This window comes from Pyxicephalus adspersus, chromosome 10 (genome assembly GCF_032062135.1).
Source record: "Pyxicephalus adspersus chromosome 10, UCB_Pads_2.0, whole genome shotgun sequence".
NCBI classification, from domain to species: Eukaryota; Metazoa; Chordata; class Amphibia; order Anura; family Pyxicephalidae; genus Pyxicephalus; species Pyxicephalus adspersus.
This window is the reverse complement of record NC_092867.1, coordinates 57,931,879-57,955,109: the sequence shown is the minus strand read 5'-3', so window position 1 is coordinate 57,955,109 and position 23,231 is coordinate 57,931,879. Positions and strand designations below refer to the sequence as shown.

Below are 23,231 nucleotides of genomic sequence, written 5' to 3'. Positions count from 1 at the left end.
CCTGCTTGAAGATTATGGGCAGCAAATCAGAGTTTCCTAGCCATCCCCTTGCAGAATGATAAAAACTGGACTTCCTATTTCTAAATGATAAGGGACTATGATGGCCCTCTCCACGTTCTGCACTGTAATATCTAGATATTGGTGGTCTACAATACATACAACATACTGTGACAGTGTCCCCCACTATTCTGTTTTATAATAAATGATCCTCTGAATCCCCAACAGCCCTGGCATATTTCACACAACGTTATTTATTTTATTCATTGATTCAAAATTGGAACAATCATACAATAAATAGTTACCTGCTGCCAGTAACATTGATGTCGTCTTTACCCCCTCACAATTCAACTCTCACCCAGAAGCTGACTCTGGATCGGTCACGTGACTTCCTGTCTCTGCAACGCACAGGCAGGAAATGTCTCCTGGAATGCAAATACAGGAAGTTCCATGTTGGGGGGGGGAGCAATGCTCAACTTATATGTTCATGTCTGGTCATCATTATTTACAAACATTATTTTGCAAACATTTTATTGTTATATGCATGTAGTTACTAAACTAATCTAATATTGCTCTACTTATATGGGTTGTAATGGATAATTAAGATACAAGCACATATATTATGTTTTTTTTTACTATTTGTTTTTATTATTATGTTTTTGTTGTTGTTTTTATTATTTATTTTATTGTTTTTATTATATGCCTAATTCACACATCATAATAATAAACCAATGCACAATAATATTTACAATTTCATGGACACTTTTAATTATAAGCCTTCCTTGTTATTATAACTGTTTTCTATATTTGGTATTCTTTTTCTATTGTAATAAGTCTTTATTGTATATGACATGATAGTTATTACGAATATTGTCATTAATATATACAAATGATGTATATATTAAATAAAAACAATTAAATGATTGGGTTATTTTAGGCTTATGCCTGACCTATGTACGCAAATATATATATTATTCTTTATTCATTACAGTAATATATACAAATAATTTATTATTATTAAGGACTTTATTTATTTCATTATACACCTGTGTATGTAATTAAAGAGTAAAATACTGTTGTAATTTTATTAACCTATATATAGCTAAAACATGTTTAGGTTGGGATGGAGTGGTGAAAGAGCCATTGTCTGTGTCAATACTGGGGAGATTCACCTTCTTCTTCTTATGTTATTTATAAATTCATATGAATTTTATACGTGTAGTGGTAATTGTGTTGTGTAACAAACAGGTGTACGGATAAAATAGATTCCTTAAAAGTCCCACTGAGTGTCATTATACCATGATATGTTGCTCCCAAAGCAATATAAATTGGGGTGAGGGGAGTCACAGGGGTCCTCTGTGTACCCTAAACTTTTCAAGATTGTACTAAAGAAATTGGGGTAGACACAGCCCGTGCCAAAGGGAAGCTATTTTTGACATGCGGCTTTAGATGATAGATTTAGTATACTATCATGCTGTCAAGGGGTTTGAGTAGCTACAAGGGTGCATAATGTATCCCAACAATTTTAGGACTCCACGGCCTACTGGTACTACAGATAATAAAGTTTATATCTTTAAATTTATACTAGGATTTGAGATGCCACAGACTGGACCCCAGGGGTTATCCCGGTGTTGCCTGGCTTTCATTTCAAATTTTTGGGCAGCTAGGTCCGGAGCGTGCTGTGATAGCGCCCCCTATGTGAGAGGAGGACTTGAATAGGGGAGGCGCATATGACGTCACTGCGCATGCTCAGTAGCACAGGCAGTGCCTGCCTAATAGGCAGTCCTATGTAACCCAACAGCGGCGGCCATTTTGTTGGAGCCCTGGATTTCATGAACAGGGAAAAGACCGTCCGGCCGTCTCCCCTCCCCGGATAAACGTGCGGGGGAATTCCCGGCGGCTGCAGGACCGCAAAACGACCTCAAATTACCGCTGCAGGGCTGAGCTGAATCCACCAGGTAATAGGTTATATGAGAGTTGTGTATGAGCAGCCCTTTGGTGTTTTCTGCCCAGATCTCAGGGTCATCGTCAGATCTGCTATAAGGCTGCCCATAGACGATCCAATGACTGTTCGAGATTGATAGCAGGGGTGAGCGCTTTTCTTGGCAGCGTTCCCCCAATTTCCTGATAGCCACACAATGATTACCAGTAACCAGCGAATCCGTTTGCATATTGATGAAATTTGGTGAACTGTCCTCCAGACGCTCTGATAGCTTTCTACAGGTGAATTCCGCAGCTCGTAGATGGGGACACTCAGAACTTGTCGCAGTTCTCAGGTTGGACAAATCAGGGAGGTCTTCCCAAGTAGATAGAAAAAGTTCTCCAGTGACGAGCAGGAATCGTATCGGGATCTGGCTTTGTGTGGTCACATCATGTTTTAGCTCTATGTATTTGTTTTCTATTTTTATATAGAATAGATGTATTTATGATTTGAACATGCTGGGATTTATCTCTTTCATCACTTTTATACAGATGCCCAAGGAGTGTTGGATGTTAATGGCAATCATATCTCGCCATCAGACAGAAGTGTGTTGGGTTCTCGCAGGGTTAGGTGCAGCCATTGCGGTATGCCATTTACCACCACCTGGGGTGTGCTGTGTCCCCGGGGTTACCCCAAGAAGCACAGCATTGGACGCAGCAGGCCAGGAGCTTCCATATTGATTGTCTTCTGAAAAACTGGCTATTGTTTATTTCTCGTATTCTCCATTCTGGTCTTCGGTGGTGGCAACTATTTCGTGTATGCTGGTATCTCGGCATGACAGAAGAACCACCATCGTTTAGGGCTTATTGACAAAGCTAGACTTGGGATTTAATGTCCATTTGTTATGGTATTTGGAGACCGCAATTGTGAGACACCTCAAGGTGTTGGTTGTCTGGCCCCAGTACATTTTGAAAAATGTTGAAACATAAACCTTTCTGTAAATTGGGTTCCACAACATCCAGATGACTCCAACCCGCCCATGTATAAGCTGGAAGGTCCCAGATGTTTTGTATCAGAAAATTTGTATATGGAGAACTTTGGTTCCTCATCCAGTTGTGGAGTAGATTACATTGTAATGGGGTTGGTCCTCCCAAGATTTGTATTCTAGAGGTAAAATCTCTGACAATCTCTTCACGCCCCTTGGTGGCCTTGTTGGGTATGATCTCTGTTTTGGAGTTCCCGTGTTTGTACACCTGTTGTGCCCATTATGAGTTTCCACAAAAAATTCTCTATTAGTATTTCATTTTATTCAGAACAGGAAGAACTGCTAACACCTTTTTTTTTCTTTACCGTTTTGTTTTTGCATGAAGTGGGAAAGGTGTGAAGACATATGTGGACGTTGCTTTGTAGTAAAAAGTGCATTTTAAATTGCATAACTAAGGTGAAATGATTTTATTTATTGCTTGTTGGTACAACTGTTCCATCGCTGCTGTACATACGAGTAATTATTATGCCTCATTCTGTTTGATGCTAAAGTCGTTTGGTAGTTTGTAGGTCTTTATCTGGAGAACTTTTTAGTACCATGGCCCTGGTTCCCTGTCGTGGCAATACATTTTAGGTAATGTTTTATTGCTTGGTGCCACTTGCACCTACTAGCATATTGCAAACATTAACATTGAGGTGTGGGTTGTGGCTCCTACACATTCACTAAGCTATTTTTACATAGTATTCTCCACAATCATTTGCATTTTTTTGGTTGCTGATGCTAAATTGTATGTACAGGATTCAGTCTTGTCTATATTTATTCCAGAATAGAATATGCAATATGTTCTCCAGCAGGAATTCCTTCCGGACCAGTGCTTTAAAAATGGAGAAGGGAAAGAGTGAAATGTCTGAGAGGATACTAAACATCACCCTGGAGATCATCTACCTGCTGACTGGAGAGGTGAGGAGGATTCTCGGAGGTCACATTCTATTTTATTATCTAGTAATAAATCATACGACTGATTGGAGAGACCTCAAGCCGTAAGCTATAACCTGACTGCCCTCCTTTTTGGTGTAGCTGCTATTATAGTGTTTCATCCCATCACATCTATTACATTCTTGTATCTGAGTTCTGTGACAGTGGATGAATGCATTGATTCGTAGAACACAATCTCACAGTGCATTTCATGTTTTATTTACAGGATTGCGTTGTTGTGAAGAAATCATCTGGCGACTGTGTGACTCCCAGCAGTCGTCCTGGGGTGTCTGCAGGAACAAGCCGGGCCCATAGCACCAAGAAGCCTCACATTCCCTTTCACAAAACTAAAAATGATTACCAGATCTTGAAGCTTGCCAATAAGATCATCGAGCTGCTGACAGGAGAGGTGAGCTTTGCTGGATTGTTGCGTTGCCAATAATTTTTTTTTTTATTTGGTAGATTATATATTTGGTATATCCTGGTATCTGATTTGCTGAAGGGAGTCTGTGTTCACCTCAGACATCTTGTCAAAAGCATTAGAAGATATGTTTTTTTTATTCTCTATACATTTTTAGTAAACCAGGCTCAAAAGCTTTCTTTTTTGTCCTATATAAGGTGTTGAAGATGTCCCTTTTTTCATCCTACAGGAGTTGGAATGTGTAAATGACGACCGAGATGAAGTTATGGAAGTCCATGAGCCCCTTTCATCACCGGGTAAGAGGAAACTTTATTATAAAGGAAAGAGCAGTATAGATCCGCCATCATCTGTTAAACTCCATATTCAGTTGGTGTGTGGTTTCTCTACAGATGGATCCAGCAACAGAAATACACCAGAGAGATGTCCCGGATCCCCTGATCCCCAGGATGCAGAGGATGATCAGAATGCCTCAGAAGATTACGAGGTAAGTGTATGACTCATTGGTTGGCAATGGAATGGTCAGGAATTAAACATTTAAGACTGTGTATTATGTGTCAAAGGTGAGTTTGAGATGGCCTAGACTTTAAATTCTATTCGTTCTCTCCTGTTCACTTCAAAAAGTCCACATTGCAAAAGTTGGCAATCCAATGGCGACCCGGCTCTCAAAAGTGGTGCATTGTAGAACTATGTGAAAAAAAGTCTTCATAAAGAGGTTCTCTGCATTAGATTGGGACACTCTCAATTTACTAGGCTCTCACTGTGCCGGGTTGTGTGTTTTTTTGTTTTGTTATTATTTGTTTTTCTTCTGTGATCGAGCTTAGACGTCACAGTTGGTGAAACCAATGGGCAAGTTTAGCATTGGCTTACAAGTGACAAGGGCTTTTGCACATAACAGAATGTTTAGAACCCCCCAGGATGGCTACCTGAAGAATCAATAGTCTTTTTTTTTTTTGTGTTACTAAACATTTCCATCATAGATCAGTCCATCTTTCTATTCCTTCTTTTCTTTCATTTCCTTATAATATTTAATTTCTTTCTCCTCTAAATCCATATTATTATACAATACCTGAAAACTTCCAACCAAGTTTAGAAATTAGACTTACAACACCAGCCTGTTAATATGGTATTAAAAGCTGCTTGTATGTGGCTGCTTTTTAGTCGACAACATTCCGTCATATCTATTGTATCAAAAGACCTGCACAAGGATATCTGAAATATATACGGTATTTCCGTGAATAAATCAGATCTTCTTAATTGTGAAAAACTACAAAATCAGTTGCATTAGGTTGGGAACTTGAATTGTGGATGTTGGATTGGAAGCATTCCAATGTCCTCTTGACCATTGTTGATGGACTACCATTTTCTGAAGATGGTTTATCAAACCGTAAATTTAGCTCTTTTTTTTTGTGTCATTTGCCGGATCTTTGATAACCTGTACATTTCTGCAGTGAGATGAAACCCACTTCTCAAAGTAATTATGACACCTAAACACAGGGGGTGGAAGGATTTTATTTAATCTGGAGAACTCTGCACAGTTGGATTCCATGTACCAACATCTGTAAACCTGCTGTCAAAGAAAAAAAAGCTTGGAAAGCATGTAAATATTTATTAACTTTGTGCACCATGACACTTCTTCTGCAAATTACATAACCATTCAAGATTTGTTATTTCCATTGGAGATACACAGAAAAACAAGAAAAATGGGTAGCTAGTCTTCAGAAGAATCTTCTTTTAAATTACTGTGTGGTGACCTTCCCTAGGAGTAAAACAGAATGTTGTCTTCCTAATAGACAAAAAAAAAGTGTTCCACCAAACTCAACAAGCAAGGCCAGACGTTAATAAATTATTTGGTATGTCAATTCCAAGAGAAAATATTATGAGCTTTAAGATTTATGGTGAGTTTGTGGCTACCCCGACAAGGATTTAAGACAGGCTGGTCAGTGGGAGGAACATTCCTTCTGATGGATTGAAAGCATTTCTTTGTCGTAAGGCATCCAAGGACCTCAGTGAACATTGTTGCAGATGTTGATTGGAGAGGAGCATAGCACTAACGGATACATTGACAGGTGACTTGTTGAGGCCTAAAATCAAAACAAGACTAGCTCGTTCCTACCAAACTGGATGAAGCATCAAATGGTGCTTAAATTTCAGGTTTCTCATTTCAGGCAACATTGTTCTTTCTTGCTCCTTTTTTCCACAGCGATTGTATTAACCAAATTTAAATAATTTCTGCTTAAGGAGCGCATTTATTCTTCTTATAACGTCACAGGTGTATGTGGGAACTCTCAATCAGGTCTTGATAAGCAGGTCTAAATTTAAATATATTGAAGGCTTGCTTTTTGTCCTTTTAAACATATCAACTGATGGTGGGACTGGGTGCGACACGGACATCATTCAATCGCATGTTGTTTTGTGCGCCGTCTAGGCCAATTACCTGGTCGTTATTAAAGTCGAGAATGTAGATGAAGAGGAAATGTATTCGATGGTCAATCAGCCATGTTTGAAGGACAAGATCCCAACAGATATTAGAAGAGGTTAGTAGTAAACCCTCAATTTATTTTTTTTTTAGATTGTTACTGCTCAAATTATTGGACCATTTTTCCCTTACCCCCGACCCGCCCGTTTTAGACCTTAACAATGGTGTCTAAGTAATGCATACCCTTCCTTGCCTGGTATATAAGCATTTACACGTATTTAGTGAATTCCCCCTAGATGGTCAAATGAGGCACAGCATGGAGGGGTGTACAAGGGCATTACCAGAATTGGATGTAGAACAGAGAATCAAACAAAAATCTCCAAGTGAAATTCACATTATCGCAGCTGTCTATCTTGGAGGTCAGAATTGAGACAGATCATCTGACTTCTAATCAACCTGTAAAGGGTTTTAAGGTCACCTTTGATGGACATACCTCTAGGAAACCACCCATTAGATGCAGCAGAGAATATTTTTGTGAGTTTTGTGGAAAACTTTTCACCCAGAATGTCAGGTGTATCATGCACCAGCGGACTCACACAGGAGAAAAGCCTTTCGCATGTGCAGAGTGCGGGATGAAGTTCTCACGAAAATCCATTCTTGTCAGTTGTGAGAAGACCCATAGGGGTGAGAAGCCATTTCCATGTTCAGAGTGTGGAAAAAGTTTCACTAAGACATCAGATGTAATGAGACACCAACGAACCCACACTGGAGAGAAACCCATGCTCTTTGTGTGGGAAATGTTTTAGTCAAAAGTCCCACCTGGTAGAACACCAGATCATCCACACTGGTGAGAAGCCATATTCCTGTGACATTTGTAAGAAAAGCTTTACACAAAAGTCTCACCAGCTGAACACAAAAGAGTCCACACAGGCATCAAGCCCTTTTCCTGCCTTGAATGTGGGAAGTCCTTCACACTGAAACCAGTTCTGGTGGAACACCAGAGAATCCACACAGGAGAAAAACCATTTACCGTATTTTCCGCCGTATAAGACGCTCGGGAATATAAGAGGCACCTAATTTTAAAGGAGGAAAATCTAGAAAAAAAAGATTCTGAAAGATTATTCCCCTTCTGATCACTCATGTGCCATTCATACCGGTATTCCCCTTCCGATCACTCATGTGCCATTCAAATTCCCTTTCTGATGACTCTGTGCCTTTCAAATTCTCTTTCTGATCACTCTGTGTCATTCAAACTCCCTTTCTGATCACTCTGTCATTCAAATTTCCCTTCTGATCACTCTGTGCTTTTTTTTCACTGAACGGCAGTTAGGACAGGGAACAGCAGGTGGCGCTGTGCCGGCCTCTTTCACTGCAGCCAGTAGAAGACACGCGCTGCCAGAGAGCAGAGAAGAGAAGAGACAGACGCTGCATGCAGAGACACACGCAGGATCGGGTATCGGGTGAGTATATTATTTTATAACACATTTGTCGTATAGGACGCAGTTTTGGGGAAGAAAAAGTGCGTCTTATACGGCAAAAAATACGGTAAGTGTAACGCTCAGGTGGTTAATATGCCTATGCTGGAAAAAAATACATTGATTATCTACCATCACCACTTCTTCAGTCATTTCCATTTGATATGCGATCGCGATCCACCTGTTGGGCACCTCTGAAATAGACAAAACCTTGACTTCAAAGTCATATTATCATACTATGCACTGGAAAGTTCTATGCCACACGAAGAAGGTCATGTGACTCCGATGTGAGCACAATGGACCACGCAGAATCTGTTCCATATAGATGAGCTGTTAACAAAAAACATACATGTGCCAAAATTGTAACGTTTGTAGCATTTATCAACCTGTTTATGTTTTGTTAGTGTGATGTATTAAGGTCTCTCTTTATTTCTTGTTGAATTATTTCTGTTTTGGGGGGGGAGGGGACAGATATTTTATGTGGACCTTCTCTTTAGCTTCCAACACTGTTATAAGGGGGCTGACGGTATCTATAGATGGCCTTGTGTCTGCAAAGCAGTAGTTTCATAAAGCCCAGGGTCTGTTCTCATATCTATTGATGATCAGACTATATATAATTTTGTTTGTTTTACTTATATAAACAGTTTTCTACATTGTACCCGTAGTATTTCTGCAGGCTCAGCCTGTCATGCCCATCCTCCATGTTCTCCATATCTCCGGTCTGTCACTTTCCTGTCACTCGGCGTCCTCTCTGAGGTGACTGAAGCGCTCTGGTTGGATGGGCTGGGCGGAGTCTGTTTCATCTGGGAGCCGTTTTCGCGCTTTAGAAGGAGGTGGTCTCCACCCTCTGGGAGGAGTTTACTGCTCTAGACCGAGGAATCTCCCGCCTTAGCTGCCCGTACTTGTCATGGCTGCTTGCCACTTCCGCCCGCAATTCTTAGCCGCGCGCATCCGGGTATCTGCGTTCCAGCCGTATTTGCTTCCAGTCACTGCGCTCCAGCCGGGCGACCGGAAGCAGTAGTTCTGGGGTGAAGGGTTCCGGCTGTTGGCTGGGGTAGAAGCAGAGAGGAGGCTGCAGGTATTCTGGTAACAATTTGTAGGGGGGAAAGCATGTCGTGTAGGATTTTTGTTATAACTTTTGTGAATTGTCAAGCTTGCACAGTAGGCAGTCACCTCCTTCTGTGTGCTCTCACCTTCACCTGAATGGGGACACATACCAGTGACACACCATATACCACATTCTATTATTATGTGTGTGTGGCCTGGATACAGGAGCTCACACTCTAATTAGACACATGCACACAGCGGGAAGGAGCAGCTAATGGGGGTAATATATCTTTGGGGCAGTCTTGGAAGGTGGCCCTGTTTTAAACATAATTGTCCAATTTTGTGTTTAGTCATGTGACCTGTCTGCAATAAACAATTATTCTCCATTTCAACCCCCATATAGAAGACACTGGGCTCCAATGTCAGATATTTGTCTGATAATGCTTTGGGGAATTATTTCCTGCTTGCACATCTAATATAGTGGGAACAGAACATGAACTTTATGGATTTTATTGGTGGATTTTACATCTATATACCTAATAGGGGGTCTGATCCTTCCCCAGTCTATCCAGAACTAAATTAAATACATTTGGGTGGAGTTCCCCTTTATCTCTTAATAGACTTCAAACCTCTGTCCACCATTATAAAGATTCCTCCTCACAGGAGCATAGAGCATAAAGATAGGAGGGGGTGGGGATTCCTCATTGCGGAGGAATTTATTTTCACATGTATACTGTGCTGATAATGATGATCTGTGCCATACAAATACAAGGTCTCACTTGCACAACTGTAGAATAAAACAACGTCCCCTTAATGTCCTTTTATCCATATAGTGGCTGCAATTTCTAAACCAGCAAATGTGTCGTCTTCTTCCAGGACGAAATGGAATGCATCGATCTGACTCTTCCGAAAAGAGGGAACCGGGAGAAGAGTCATGTGATCGAGGAAAAGGATGAGATGACCGAGAAGATTTTAAACCTCACATTGGAGATCATCTACCTGCTGACAGGAGAGGTGAGGAGGATTCTGGGACGTCACATGACATTACACCTACTTCTCATAATAAAACTCACCTTTCTTCATTTATTGTATGTTTTTTATTTTTCTTGATTTTTGTTGCAGGATTGTTTAATTGTGAAGAAGTCCTCAGGAGAGCTTCTGACATCCAGAAACTGCAGCCAAGCTTCAGGAGTATGGAGCAGGAGCCAGAGCCCAGACACTGTGCCTTCCCCGCTCTCCTTGGTACAGAAGAACAATAAGGAACAGAAAATTCTAGAAGTCACCCACAAAATCATTGCGCTGCTATCTGGAGAGGTGAGTGGTGCTGGAATTATGGGGCTACTTTGCTAAACTGTAAATGACTGATATCGGAACATAGGGAGGCCTCCATTCTGGAGATTAGAGGTTGTAAGCCAGTAGGTTGAGGAACAAGTGAATCTGGTGTCCAGCACAAACGACAAGCCATATCCAATCCCAGCTCTGTGTATGAAAGGATACTCTAAGGAGCCAGTTTACAAAATACAAAGCAAAAAAACACACCAGTATGTCTTCTTCTAAACAGGTTTGGGGGTCAGAAGATGACTACAAAGAAGAGGTAATCCAGGATCACCACTCTGTATCATGTTCAGGTAAGTAGGCACTTTTTGAGAGAGCAATACGCAGGGTCCACTTGGATCCGCCATCATTGGATAAACACATAGAGACAATGATTTCAGTCAGTGCGCGTGTTTCCCACAGATGGATCCAGTAACTTGGTTTCTCGAGAGGGGTCTCCCAATCCTCACTATTCCAGGGACTGTATAGAGGATCGGCACAGCGTCACACGGTTTTACCAGGTAGGGTTATCACCAAGTCCTATTGCAGTACCTGCTGGTAACACGCTTAGTATTGGTAACTGTATCGTAAAGGTGTTAGTAGTCTTCTTTTTTTTTTTTCAGACCTTAAGTTGTTTTTTCACCTTTTATTTTCTAAAATCTACAGGACGAACATGTAGGGGATTTTAAGATTTTTGTCAAACAAGAGAAGAAGGAGGAGCAAGGGGCTGACGATGATGTCATTCATGTGACAATCAAAGAGGAAGATTATCCAGCAGATATCGGCATAGGTGAGCGATGAGCAAAAGAAAAGTTGCAAATATTGTTCCCATCTCTGGACCAATATGAAATTTTGGCTGCTGCTGTCAAAAGAAAACTATTTAGGAAGTCGTGCCTGTGTGTTTGAGCAATTAGATGTGTTGAACTGGAGGTTCCTTCAGGGGTTGCTAGGGGTTCCTTGAGCAATAAGCAATTTGTACCCTTTAGGTCAGTTTAGGTGACACCAATGAACATTTGGCTATCTGTAAGAGTGAGATTCTTCCCACTGACCTGCACACTAATAAACTGAGAGCTGTGTCTGGGACTGTGACTCGATTGCATTGTAAAATGTGTATACCTGCATTAAGCTTTAGCAATGTAAGAGTCAACATTTCTCAGAGAAAAGTAACTACTAACCAAACCGCAGATCCAACTGTGGCCTCAGGGCTGCCTGTCTGAAGCCAAAAACACAGGCTTTTCAAGGTCACCTGGGGAGTTCTAATGTTATAGGAAGAACACTTTTATCACTAGATTGTTTTCTGAAATAGCATTTGACATGTTTTAGAGGTTGAACATATATATGTGAACAACCTACAAAAACATTGATAAGAGCTCCCCACTCAAAGGAAGTTTCATTGAATCAAACAGAACTGACCCTGTTTTCTTTGTTTGTTTAATCTTTGTCTACTAGATGGTCGTCGTATTCGTCGGACCTCGGAGGGTTGTCTCATCTTATCCTGCGACGTGGAAGAGAATGAGGTAGTGCAGGATTCTCCAGAAGAAGATGAGGAAGAGGAAGAAGACCCTGTCACCATTGATATAGACCCAGAGCAGTGCACAGAAAAAGCCCTCGATCTCTCCAACACTGGGGGATCGTCCCCTGAAATTATTACTCACACTGTGGGGAACATAGTCCTGAATCCGGGATTTGATGGGTTTTATGTCCAAAAGCCAAAAACCAGACAGAAAAGGACACAACAGCCAAAGCCACAGCCCAAAGCTGTCCGTCGGCGAAAGACTCCTGTTGATGAGAAGAGATTCCAGTGCTGCGAATGTGGCAAATTTTTCCCACACAAGTCCTATCTGATCAAGCATGAGCGCTCTCACACGGGGGAGAAGCCCTTCATTTGCTCAGAGTGTGGCAAATGTTTCACGGACAACTCTGGCTTGATGAAGCACGTGAGAATTCATTTAACCGAGAGGCCATACCAGTGCTGCTCATGCGGGAAGGGTTTCACGTACAAAGCCGACCTCATAAAACACGAAAGAATCCACACTGGTGAGAAACCTTTCCCATGCTCCAAGTGCGGGAAATGCTTTACAGACAAATCGGGGCGTGCTAAGCACGAGAGGATCCACTCAGGCGAGAAGCCTTTCCCTTGCCCTATTTGCGGAAAATGTTTTTCCCGGAAATCGCACATGGCAAAGCATCAGATTATCCACACAGGTGAAAAACCGTTCCTGTGCCAGGAGTGCGGCCGTTGCTTCGGCCGCAAGTCTCACCTTACTAACCACCAGATCCTTCACCGGGGGGAGAAGCCGTACATGTGCCCTGAGTGCGGCAAATGTTTTGCCCAGAGGCCAGGCCTCATTATCCACCGCAAAATTCACAAGCCAAAAGTTGCCCCCGTCAGTTGAGGCCAATCACAGCGGGTATGGCGCTTTAGCGTCACTGAGCGATAGAACACCTAGAATCTCATGCCATACTAACGCAATATCACATTATCAACCTTCATGTCAACAGCGAAGCAGCGCTGCCATAATCTGTTCGGAAAACTAGACCTGTCTGCAAGATCCGTGCATAGTTATACTGTATTGGCCTGCAGCACCCTATTTCTAATAATTGAGATCCACATTTAATTCCAACTAAACCTAATATCTTATGGGAACCTTCAACACCTCCCCCCCCCCTCTTATAAGATACACACATATTTTACAAAATATAGTCGATCTGGACAAAATCTTTAAAGTGCAATTTATTTTATTTTAATTTTTGTTTTCATTCATTGAGGATCATAGGTTATAGACACAAGTCAACATGTGAGAAACGGTTAAGTATATTAGTAATAAATATTTTTATATACCACCATAATTCTAAATAAAAAAAGAAATAGTGGTCAGCTTACCATCTTTTTTTAAACAAAAAAAAAAAACACATTATTGTATTGTTAGTAAAGCAACCATATAATTAACACTGTACCAGGTGCAGTGTGTTAGTTTTGTTATCTAAAAGAAAATTATACACAAGCAATATTTTTGTTTTTGAGCTGTTTGAGTCCCTGATTTAGCAGGTCAACCAGACAGCAGGTTAAAAAAGTTTCATAATGTATACAGTATGTTGTTTTTGTTTTGTTTGTTATTTTTATCTTCCTTTCCCCTTGCTTTTTTTCTATTGTTTTGTTTTAATACCATTTTTCTTTTCTTTAAAATAAACATTTTCTTGACCCTGGCTTTCATAATTCTGCCATTTAACGGAAAACCATAAATTCTACATTTCTGCTAAGCTTCTCTCTCGGGTAGTTTGGTGTCTTCTAACTGTAGGTAGTAAGAATATGTCTCCTCTTCTCTCAACAGTCGAACGTTTGTTTATTCGCGATTCTGATGGCTCAACATATTCGAGAAGCAACTTGTACAGACTTGCAGGGTGGGAGGGTGGGGTTGATTCCTGCTTTGGTTTTGGTAATTTGGGTGTTTTGGGGATCGTTCTTACTCTAGCATCGATAGTATTTATTTACAGTGACTTCTTACGTTCAAGAAAAATAAAAACTGTATTATATACACACATGCTCCCTTTTATTTTTTACTTTTTTCTTTATAAAAATAAAATTCTAAAAAGAAAAAACAATCTCAGGTGATTTGGATTTGTACTAAAATTATTTTGCTTTGTAAAAATGATTTCTAAAACCACTAGGAAAGAAAACTGGTGTATAGACCAGATACATCCTAATATAGGGCCATTTATCCAAATGTACACCCAGAGCCTTTGGTTTATAGACCAGACACATCCTAAATATAGAACCATTTATCCAACTGTACACCAAGGACTGCTGGTCTATAGACGTGAGACAGCCTAAATATAGATCAATTTATCCAACTGGCAGGTTTATAGACCAGATACATCCTGAAACAAATATCCAACTGTACAACCAAGACGGCATGACATCTAGACTACAGCTTGAGCAGAATAGTTTTGTTCATTGTATTTCTAAGGCAGGGTAGGCAAGTGACTAAATGAGTAACTGTTAATATTAATGCATCACTAAATTTCCTTTTTCACACTGCTTAGACTTATGACAGACCCCAACTGAGTTTAGTCAGCGGTGGTGGATGTCATGGGTATCTTAGTATGCTGCAGCTTGAATAGGAAATTACCACATCTACAGGTGGAAAATGGTTACCAAAACTACGTTTTTGGTTGACTTAAAGTTGAGAAAAGAGTTGAAATCCATGACCTCCGGGGTAAGGTAAATTCTTGGGTCACATGAACACATATTGCTGCTTTTTTCAAGTCAAATTCAAATTTTATCTTCAACAAATGCTTTGAGGTGATATTCCAAAATCAAAGCTTAGGCTTTATTGGCACATATGTGGAGAATATATTTAAGTTGAGCATATTCTGAAAATATAGTACAAAGTCCCTTTCTTTTCAGTTTATACAAGAACAAATGAAAAGAGAAGGGGGTTCTTTTAATATAAATTTAGTCACCAGAAAAGGGTAAAAGCGGAACTAAACCTAATTTATTAAAAAAATGTGAGCAGGCAGGTTGTTTATTACAGAAGGGACAAGTGATGTCTCTTGCACAAACAATAAAACAAACTAGACTGCCTGTTCAGTCCTGTACATTGAGCTGAGCATGCGCATCTCACTATACAATCCTGGCATAGCTGGCTGCTAGGAATGACTGAACTCCTGTGCATACATGCAAGAAGCATGGCACTGCAGCCTAGCCATTCAAGATGGCTGGAGAACCAGCACCTGAAGAGGAGTAGGTTATGATGGTGGTGAAGGTGAGTTTAGTAAATAATTGTAAACAGGTAGGTGAGTTTGTTTTATTACAGAAGACACATAGGCCCGTCCCTTCTGCATTTAAGAATCTGCCTGCTTTTAGGTTTAGTCATGCATTAAATAGGGATAGTGTTCCTAAGTCTGCAATACTTGCCAAAAGTTCGGCATCAGTTCCAGGCCTTGGTGGGACTAAAGGTTAAATACAGTCAACGTTTCTGGGACTTGTTTATGAATAAATTTCTGTTTCTGCTTTGAGAAAGTTTTCACAAAACAGTCCAAGACTTAGAAAGGGTGCATGAAATTAAAGTTTACGCCAATATAACTTGACAGGCATTCACCAAATTTCAAATAAACGTTTTACTTTGTGCACCTGGGAGAACCAATAGAAATGTTCTAGAAGCCACCCAGAAGATCAGGAAGTTTCTGATGGGAGAGGTGAGCGGTGGCGGGAATTCTGGGAGATTATTATGAGATATGTCTGGATGGTGACTGTATCATTGTGTGTGTCAGGTTCCTATAAGGTGTCAGGATGTCACTGTCTATTTCTCCATGGAGGAAGGGGAGTATTTAGAAGGACACAAGGACCTCTACAAGGACGTCATGATGGAGGACCACCAGACCCTCACATCACCAGGTAAGAGGAGACTTTATTGTAAAGGAGAGAGCAGTACACCTAGACCCCCTATCATCTGATAAACAATGTATTCAGTCAGTGTGTGTGTTTCCTAGAGATAGATCTAGTAATGGGAACCCATCAGAGAGATGTCCTCATCCTCTGTATTCCCGGGATGCCACATAGGATGATCAGGAGAGCCCTCACTATCATCAGTTAGATGGGACTGTAGGTGAAACCAAACAGCAAGTGACACCAAACTGATTCTGCTCTGATCTCCAGAACTAATATTTAACACCTACACTGTAACAACATTTCTGCCGTGGGTGTGGAAATATTGTGTGATATTCCACAACAGTTTCCTGCCAAAAGTGCACAGAAGAGGCATCATACTCTTGTCCAATGTGTGGAAAATTCTTGCTGGTTCAATATCCTAAACTTGTTCCCCATTGATGTTTGTGAAATATTATGGTGTTGTACTTTAAATTGCTTATATGGCTTCATCCTTTAGTGGGTTCTACAGAACAGTAGCAGCTCTTCCATATTGCTTAAAGAATTATTCATCTGACAACTAGGATGGACGTGTAGCTGAAGTTCCATCACATTATACATGGCTAAAAGTGGCCATTAAGGTACCTAGTAAGTAGCTTTGGCCACTGTCCCAATCATCCGTTGGCCCCGGTTGTGCCCCAGACTCTACTTCTACACAATCAACCATAGACTCTGCCTTTGTTGCCCCACCACACAGCTATCAGTTCTGCCCTTTTATTTATTTGTCCAACCTGTGCACCAATCATAAAGCAGAGTACCAGTGATCCCTTCCCCCCTCCACTGACAATTATTTGGCAGCTGTTTGATGGGCCTGCCAGCCATTTTAATGCCTTAAAAGGAAAGTTCTAATTTTAGGTTTGCATGAACAACCAAGCATTATAGCAGAAAACTTGACAATCCTGGCTTCCCTTGCGGGTTCCAGGTGAATGAATTCTTGTGGACCTGTGTGGGAGTTACGTCATCCTAACATGGGCGATCAAGAGGCCAGATCATTTGTAGGAGAAAGAAAGGAAGAAAGATGGCAGTGCCAGGTGCTAGAACACAGGTGAGTCGCACGGGCTTAGTTCCACTTTAAAGGGAATATTTTCAAAAAGCACGCAAACATTGGACCCTTTAAAAATTGTGGACCACAACATTCACCGTCTGTGTATATTAGCACTATCATTTTGAAGTTTGTTGCGGTTGAGTCTGCTGCCTACTTTATTTGCTTTTCATGCAGTGATTTGGTCTAAAAATGTCAGCCTTGCTGGCCCTCCACACATTTTCATCATGTCATTGATGCATGGGAACAAAATATAAAAACCCTACAAACAAGTAGAACTTCTATCAGCAGGAGTCTGGCTTCACCTCAGCGGGTTTGTCTTAGGCTGTGGGCTACAACAAAATGGCCGCCACACTCAGCTGTCACATTCAGCTGAGGACAAAATGTAGCTCTTACGGCTCTGTGACCGAGGAGAACCAGGTTAGCCCTCTGCCCGAATGCCAAGAACGGCCGTCCATCAACGGGAGCACAAACAGCTTAGCTCTGAAGACAGAGACAACTACAAAATGGTCGCCGGTTACCGTAGCAACAACCAGCTAGAGAGCCAGCTACGTGCTCACACTACGCTCACAGCGTCGGGCGGCCATGTTGGAATAGGGAAAAATCTTAGCGATGTAGGAACTCCGGGCGGAAGTGGTTGAAACGCTTCCGGTTTGCCCTCATGGCTGCCTATATTGAGAGATATCCAGCTGGTGGGTATTGATGACAATGTCTGGGTAGAACAATGTGCGGATTATTCATTAATAACAATGGCCAGCCAATCACAGATATTATTCTCATGGCTGCCCCTCTCTGATTGGCTGTTGTCATTTTATATATATAATATAAATATTATTATTTATTATTAAACAGGATTTATATAGTGCAAACATTTTATGCAGCGCTGTACAATTAATAGGGGTTGCAAATGACAGACAGTGACACAGGAGGAGAGAACCCTGCCCTGAAGAGCTTACAATCTAGGATATATATATATATAATAAACAGAAAAAAAAACATGTTGCATGAACATTATTTCATTTGTTTTTAACATTTTTTTTCTGCTGCCACCACGGTCTAAAATGGGCCCTTTAGTTTAGAAGCATCACTTGGCCAGTTTAGGACCCTTTCAGACAGCGAACTGCTGTCATGCCCCCGGAGTGGCAAATCACACAACAGGGCTACACATGCGCACATCGAGAGAAGGAAAAGAAACCAATGCCTGGTCACAAGCAATAGGTTGCTTCCAGGAACCATAACACAATGCAAATACTCAAAGCAGTTCATGACGGTTCCCATACAGCTGAATGGGAGTGGTTGGGTGCACGATTAAGCAATGCTGCAATTTTCTGGAGCCTTAGAATTAGATGCCTTCCTATAGAGAACACTAGGGAAAATCTACGACAAAAAGCTGGAAGGGTCACGTGATGTCCCTGGGAATGTGGCAGCAGTTATATGGTGATAACTCTTGGTGTCTCTCTCATTATATAGGATTGCATAAGAGTGAAGAAGACCTGCACTTCCTCCCTAATAACTAAGACATCGAGCAGACAACAACAAGCTAACTGAGCTGCTGCCCTGGGAGGTAAGAGCCACTGTAATGGGGATGGGGTGGGGGGCAGATTTTTGCACACATGACGAAGCCAACCTTGGGAGGGTAATAAAAAAGCAACAGGTCCGGCTAAACATGTTTTTTTGTTGTGATTAAGAAATAGAATCTATCAGGTATTTACTACTGCATGTTTGGAAGGGGTTCTATCCCTCCCTTGATCACACAATTACCGTTCTTGGGGCCACTTATGCCAAAGGGCCATCTAATAAAGAAAGAGCATGTATTAGGTCCTTCATATAGACTGAGGATCAGCTGTTCATCATCTGTGTTGGAGGAGGAGCAGGGCAGTGGTCAAATGTTAGAAGTTTTAGGATAACATTTTAAGTTGGTAAATGGTTAGCAACAGCTTTTGTTTCTCTTTACAGAGATGAGATGAGTTAATTTTGATTGTTTTCAGATGCTGAGGAGACCAAGAGTCGACCAGGGAAAGGTCACGCAACTGACGTCGCATTTTGATTGTGTGTGTGGCAAGAGACATGTGGAGTCTTGTAACCTGGCTGAAACACAGACTGAACAAGGAGGTGGAGTGAGTGAGGAGCCACCATTGTGCGAAGAGAAGGACGATGCATGTATTTGTCCACTCATAGGTTATACGTTGTGCCGATTGACTCGTTTTAAAGAGAAGGCATCTCAGTCACGAGAAGATCTCCAAAACTTGGCCACCTTTACACCAGCACAGACTTCACCATCACTAAACACTGAAACCCAGTTAGGTCAAATAGATCTCCAATGTTTGGAGGTTTCCACACATTCTCTTGTAAAGGAGGAACCTGGAGAATGTCTCCTAAAATCCAACATCCATCATACGCAGTCCTTGCCTCCTTATAATAAAGAGGAACCCAACTTAAGCAAGGCAGACCTTCCATGTGAAGAACGTGACACATACTTGGACATTACACCACCCATACATCACACACCTGTTCACAATAAGTATGAAACAGATAATCTGCCCAACACTGACAATTCTATCTACCAAGATAATGATCAGCATACACCTAACTGTATTCAGGAGACCCTCCTCCCATGTGAGGAAGAAAGTCTACCAACCAATGAAATTTCCAGTCCTACAGGTCTCATACAGTATAATTCTATTCAGATCAAGGAGGAACCCAGTTCCTGCGACGATGGAGATGCTTCCAACATAAATATTCTTACTACTAGTCAATCAGAGATTCAAGAAGACCAGGTCCTGAGTAATGCTGAAACCAGCAGTGGTTTATTACCACTATTAAAATGTCAATCAAATAATTCTGTTTTCATGACTCAGCTCAGAACAGATGCCATAAATGATATTTACGAGAATTTGCAACTCCATGGTATAGCTAGTTCCTTGAAGGAGCTAAGGACACCTCCAATAATGGGACGGATGTTGGGCAGTGTTGTTGCCCCTAATAATTATAGTTCAGCTCCCATATGCATGAACAGTGGCATCGATAGAAATTCATATATATGTTTTGACTGTGGGAAGTTATACAGTGACTTCTCAAAACTTACAAAGCACCAGAAAACCCACAACAGGGAGAAGACTTATCGCTGTTCAGAGTGTGGGAAGTGTTTCATGTGGAATGCCCAGCTGGTCATACACCAGCGTTGCCACACTGGGGAGAAGCCCTATGAGTGTTCAGAGTGTGGGAAGCGCTTTCCTGAGAAAGGTAGCTTGATTAGACACCAGCGTACTCATACAGGTGAGAAGCCTTACCATTGCCCACTGTGCTCAGAATGTTTTATGAATAGCGCTCAATTGGTCGTGCATCAGAGGAGCCACACAGGCGAGAGACCATTCGAGTGTTTGGAGTGTGGCAAGATTTTCCCCTGCAGAACTCAGCTTATCATCCACGAAAGAGGCCACACCGGGGAAAAACCATTTGAGTGTTCTGACTGTGGAAAATGCTTTGCTGAGAAGGGGAAGCTGGTACGGCACCGACGGATCCACACAGATGAGAAACCGTTTGTATGCACTGAGTGTGGGAAGCGCTTTACCGAGAAGGGGATCTTGGCCAAACACCAGAGGTGCCACACAGGTGAGAAGGAGTTTGAGTGCTCAGAGTGTAAAAAACGTTTTAGCAGCAAGATGTCACTGGGTATCCATCAGAGGGGTCACACAGGGGAGAAGCCCTATTCCTGTTTGCTTTGTGGGAAAAGTTACAGTGATCGATCTTCCCTTATCAAACACGAGAGGACACACACAGGGGACAAAATGCTACCCTGCCCCGATTGTGGAAAACTCTTCAGAGACAAGTCAACCCTGGTCATCCACCAGAGCATCCATTCAGGAGTGAGACCGTATGCCTGCCCGGAATGTGGCAAATGCTTCAGCGACAAGACCATCCTTGTTAAACACCAGAAACTCCAGCTCCGTGTGACTCAAGCCATCTGTCCACAATGTGGCAAGGGCTTCTGTGATGAGAAGACACTGCTTCGCCACCAGAAGACCCACACAGGCGAGAAGGAGTTCATGTGCTGTGAATGTGGCAAGCACTTCAGGGACAAATCAACGCTTATCATCCATGAGCGTCTCCATACAGGGGAACGGCCTTATGTCTGCCCTGAGTGCGGGAAAAACTACAGCAACACATCAGCACTCGCCAAGCATAAGAAATCACATACTGGTGATAAGCCATACGTTTGTACCGAATGTGGGAAATGTTTTACAGACAAATCGGCTCTTGTCATACATCGGCGGCTTCACACCGGCGAAAAGCCATTCCCATGCCTCATGTGTGGCAAATGCTACAGCGATAAGTCCTCCCTTGCCAAACATAAAAAGACTCACCTGAGGAAGCTGCATGGCGTATAGGATGTCCAGTATAACAAAGGAGCCAAGCACTTCACTATCACATGACCAGACCTTGGAAAGTCCCTGAGCCATCTGGCTTTCCACTTTTTATTTCAATATATGCAAATTATTTCAAACAGTTTGTTGCCAGAAGTGACATTTCGGACATTGAAGCTGCAGACTAGATAGAGATATGTCCCTGGTTTGTTTTGCACGCCTACATGTTGACATTACCACCTAACGCCATTACGTTCTTTAAAGCCATCACATACAGACACTTTCTGCATTATGTTCCTCCTCAAGGGCCTGTAAATGGGGCATTTTTAGTGTTTATTTTTGTTTTGTATTGTATTATGTCATCATCATGCATGGCAGTGGTCTCAAAGTACATTAAACTGTTGTTATGCTTGCTTTTTTTAAATTTCCTTTTTTTGTTTTTTAATCTTGGAAGGGTTAGGAAACTTTTCCTGAGTTTACAGCTTTGGAGATTCATCCTTATAGTTCTGGTGAACACTGTGATCCAATCAAGAAGACGATCCATTTTGGGCACAATGCAGCTGTTCTGTTGGAGGTGCCACAACTGGTTGTGTCAGCTCAGTGGGCTAAATTTTATTTTTGCATGGTTGAAAACCAATGACTGCGACTGGATGTCATGGCTAATTTAGAAGAAAAAAAAGTTGAGTATCAAAGGCTCACTTTTTTCAGCATGTCATTAGGTGTCATGGCCCCTGGTATGCAACCTGTAGCCCCTATGGCACTTGTTGTGCAAACCCTTTTAGACAGAAGTCTGTGTTTTTGTGCTTACTTTATCTAGTGAAGGTAAATATTTAATTTTACCTTTCCTTGGCTCCATTTTTTTCCTTTCTTTAGATCTTTTTTTAGAGATATATCATATGTGGCACAAGCAATTATTAAGGGGTCCTGTGAAGTATTGATTTGTGAAGGGTGTGTAATAGTAGTGATTTTGTAGCATTCCCATAATGTCTCCAGTCCTGAAGTAAAGCCTCAACTCTTGGAACCCGACGGCAATGTAATGGGAACAGCTGGTGTACTGACTGGGCCAAACTCAGCAGAAATCTCACCTATTGTTATTATCATGTAATTATATAGTGGCAACATATCACGCAGCAATTCGGAGAGTTTAAGGCCATGTCACAGTTCTTCAGAGTACAATGTAATGTCCCACATAGGTGTGGGAGAAAGAAAACTTCATCTTGACCCTAACCTCCTCTGCAATGGCACACAAAAAAAGCAAATGGGTAAATACAAACCTATGTGTGTAATTGTACACACCATCCTGTAGTCCCAGGCAAAGGGAGAATCATACATTTGAGTCCAACCAAAAAGTGGATGAATTATATTCACAACATTTGTAAAGTGCTTTTTTTCAGCATTCACAATAGCAAAGATTTGATTTCTGAAGTTTCGCTCCCCATCACCTAACACAACCTCCAATGACTTGTTTTGTCAGCATTTAATTTCAGCCAGTTGACCTTCATCCGCTCTAGCAGTGTTTATGGTTAGAGCCAGGTCTGAAGAATAAATATGGCTGTTTTGCAGATTAGGTTTGTCAGGTTGTGTTTTTGGATGAGATTAATAAGTAGTAGCATGTATGAGGCACTGCATACTTTAGGAGGTACAAGGGTGGACAAGAAGGATCCCAAGGATACTCTGTGTTCTGAAGGTTCCACTGCATTACTGATCCTTCAATTTTGCAGTATTTCTGGAGCCAGATTTTTTGGTCAACTGTATCAGAAGCCACTAACAGATCTATGAACATTAATATATTACCTACATACATACATACATTTATTGTTTGAAGGATCTGATTTGGGGTGATGTA

The 23,231-nt window shown here is 41.5% G+C and overlaps 4 protein-coding genes across 9 annotated transcripts in view; 2 read left to right on the top strand and 2 right to left on the bottom strand.

The window, feature by feature from the left end:
- Nucleotides 1-23,231, bottom strand: part of LOC140338996 (gastrula zinc finger protein XlCGF66.1-like) — a 231,153-nt gene that overhangs the window by 39,636 nt on the left and 168,286 nt on the right. The gene's annotated exons all lie outside the window — the stretch shown is intronic.
- LOC140339011 (uncharacterized) overlaps nucleotides 1-23,231 on the top strand; it is a 98,700-nt gene that overhangs the window by 44,090 nt on the left and 31,379 nt on the right. The window contains exon 1 of one of the 2 annotated variants that reach the window (XM_072423485.1): nucleotides 15,878-15,949. The exons of the other annotated variant lie outside the window; for it this stretch is intronic. The gene's annotated coding sequence lies outside the window, so the exon portion shown is untranslated. Of the gene's footprint in view, nucleotides 1-15,877; nucleotides 15,950-23,231 lie in introns of those variants that run through there. 2 annotated transcript variants of the gene reach the window in all.
- Nucleotides 1-23,231, bottom strand: part of LOC140339060 (gastrula zinc finger protein XlCGF66.1-like) — a 32,571-nt gene that overhangs the window by 4,154 nt on the left and 5,186 nt on the right. The window lies entirely within an intron of this gene.
- LOC140339808 (uncharacterized) lies at nucleotides 1,802-21,809 on the top strand. Its single transcript, XM_072424707.1, has 14 exons — nucleotides 1,802-1,955; nucleotides 3,755-3,863; nucleotides 4,105-4,287; nucleotides 4,529-4,595; nucleotides 4,689-4,783; nucleotides 10,114-10,251; nucleotides 10,360-10,551; nucleotides 10,799-10,865; nucleotides 10,975-11,072; nucleotides 11,218-11,341; nucleotides 12,001-12,942; nucleotides 13,054-13,121; nucleotides 17,346-17,543; nucleotides 19,010-21,809. The coding sequence occupies exons 2-14, from the start codon at nucleotides 3,786-3,788 to the stop codon at nucleotides 21,407-21,409; spliced, it is 4,650 nt and encodes a 1,549-aa protein (XP_072280808.1). The 5' UTR covers nucleotides 1,802-1,955; nucleotides 3,755-3,785; the 3' UTR covers nucleotides 21,410-21,809.

Bases quoted from the DNA above. Each gene is read 5' to 3' on its own strand.
- LOC140339808 (XM_072424707.1), top strand. From the start codon at position 3,786: ATGGAGAAGGGAAAGAGTGAAATGTCTGAGAGGATACTAAACATCACC. The intron at 4,288-4,528 runs GTGAGCTTTGCT...TTCATCCTACAG, and splicing joins TCGAGCTGCTGACAGGAGAG to GAGTTGGAATGTGTAAATGA. The intron at 4,596-4,688 runs GTAAGAGGAAAC...GTTTCTCTACAG, and splicing joins TGAGCCCCTTTCATCACCGG to ATGGATCCAGCAACAGAAAT.